Below are 2,188 nucleotides of genomic sequence, written 5' to 3' on the forward strand. Positions count from 1 at the left end.
ACGCCGTAAAACACATCAAACCAGCTATCCGAAACCAATGGTACCGTCGGTGGTCAGCGTCCACTAAAGTCAAAAGACTAAAGACATCCCCACCAGCATTTGATTGCTGCGTGGTCACTATAGACGTCCATCATCTTACTCTCCACTGCAAGAAATACGACGAAATTAGGAAAAAGCACGACATCGAGCCGACGAGTCTACGAGCGGCGCTATGCAACGACAACGATAACGAGATGAAAATGATAAGCTTCCTCAAGGAAGCGAATGTTTACAAAAGATTATGATGTACTATGTATGACATGTAATATACCCTGAATTATAATTATAATTTATATAACCTTACTTTCGACACGAATGCACCCTTCCGGTGTAAAGTATCATTGGTCCACGGTATTGTAACGCCGAGAGTGAGGACTGGCGAGCGGAAGTGGAAAATATAGGACTTCGACAAGGACCTTTTTGTGGAAGCACCTCCCTCCAATTTCGAATACCGATGAGCTGTAGGAAACATTAGCGAAGGCGTGTGATGCATCGACGCCGTGGAAAAGGGAGCCGAGGAACAGCCGGCGTCCGACGTATTGTTGGAAAGAAATGCTCAGCATCCTCCGGGCTGCTTGCCTAAAAGCCAGACGACGCGTTCCGAGAGCACGATCTGAGGCAGACAGAGAAGAGTAAAAGGTCCGAGCGGCTAGAATCACTTTTATACGCGAGATAGTGCTAAGCAAGTCCACTTGCTACAATAAATTGTGCAGAGAAGTAAACACTGACCCCTGGGGCAACGCTTAGCGTGCCATGATGGCTAAGATGAAGGACCCAACAACGCATGGCCGCCTACGCCGCACGCTGATGCAGTTAGTGGAAGTGCTAGTGACAATCGAGTCTCCAACGACGAGCTATTTATAGTGACAAAAGGACTGAAAGCGAAGAAAGCGGTATCCTCAACGTGACACTGAAGACCGCGATCCTGATGTTTACGTACTTGTTCAGCATAGTTCTACAAAAATGCTTGGACGAAGGCTACTCCCCGGATAAATGGAAGATCCAGAAGCTGCCAGGTGTTGCTGCCAAGGGAGAAACAGCGTCGTATCGATCTATATAGCTGCTAGATACTCTTGGTAAACTTCGGGAAAGGGTCATCTTCAACAGGCTGACGAATTACACTGAAAGTGAGAACGGACTATCGCAGAGGCAGTTCGGGTTCCAGAAAGGGATCTCGACGGTGGACGCTATCCGCACAGTTATATCGAGCGTGCAGAAAGCATTGAAGCCAGCCCCCTGCTAGGCAGCCATTTTGTCCTAGCCAACATCTGCCTTTGTTAAAATAAAAACAACCCAATGCTATTGCACGGGCGACATGGGCCTAGAGGCGGCTAGGCCCACTATATGTTGACTACTGTCAAAGTCTGTATATCTCAATAGCGGATGACAGGAGTGACACCCCCCTGATTGAAGCACAAGAGAAGAGGTAATCGCGCTGCGCCGTTATCACGATCGACGTGAAGAACGCGTTCACACGCGGTGGCTTTCGCAGTAGCGCTGCCCAGAATATGGGTACCGAACTATCTGTGCAAGATTCTGAAAAGTTACTTTCAGAATTGAGTACTGGTCTACAAGACGAACGTGGGGCATGGGGTCTATTAGGGCTACAGTGGGAGTATCTTTGGGCTCCATACTCGGCCCAACGCTCTCGAATATAATGTACAATGGAGAGTTAACATTGAAACTGCCCAGGGGAGTGGAAATCGTCGGCTTTATAGCTGACGTGACCCTGACGATATCCGACTAAACCCGCGAAGAAGTGGCGATGGTGACGGCAGAGACAATATGTATTGTGGAAAACTGGATGGCTGACGTCAAGTTACAGCTGGCTCACCACAAGATGGAGGTAGTGCTGATCCAAAAAATCCAGCGCGTCGTGATCGGCGGTTGCGGACACTCAGTCTCATCGATGCGTGCGCTAAGCCACCTGGGTGTGATAGTCAACGATCGGTTAAATTACAACAGCCATGTGGACTATGTATGCGAGAAGGCTACGATAATAATGTATTTGCAAAGATCATGCTGAACATCGGAGGAGCAAGATGTAGTACGAGACGTTTCCTGACGGGTGTTTCATCCTCAAGACTGACGTATGGCGTATCGGCCTGGGCTGCTGCACTGTACTCAAAGCGGAACCAGACGAAGTTGA

At 48.7% G+C, this 2,188-nt stretch overlaps 1 protein-coding gene across 1 annotated transcript in view; it reads right to left on the minus strand.

Annotated features, from left to right (window-relative positions):
• Positions 1-135: 135 nt before the first annotated feature.
• The window catches only part of LOC131686996 (cytoplasmic dynein 2 heavy chain 1-like), a 17,267-nt gene continuing 15,214 nt past the window's right edge, over positions 136-2,188 (minus strand). The window contains exon 10 of the mRNA XM_058971033.1: positions 136-145. Coding sequence (XP_058827016.1) covers positions 136-145 — 10 coding nt within the window. The remainder of the gene's footprint in view (positions 146-2,188) is intronic.

Source organism: Topomyia yanbarensis, chromosome 3 (genome assembly GCF_030247195.1).
Source record: "Topomyia yanbarensis strain Yona2022 chromosome 3, ASM3024719v1, whole genome shotgun sequence".
In the NCBI taxonomy this organism is placed as follows: domain Eukaryota; kingdom Metazoa; phylum Arthropoda; class Insecta; order Diptera; family Culicidae; genus Topomyia; species Topomyia yanbarensis.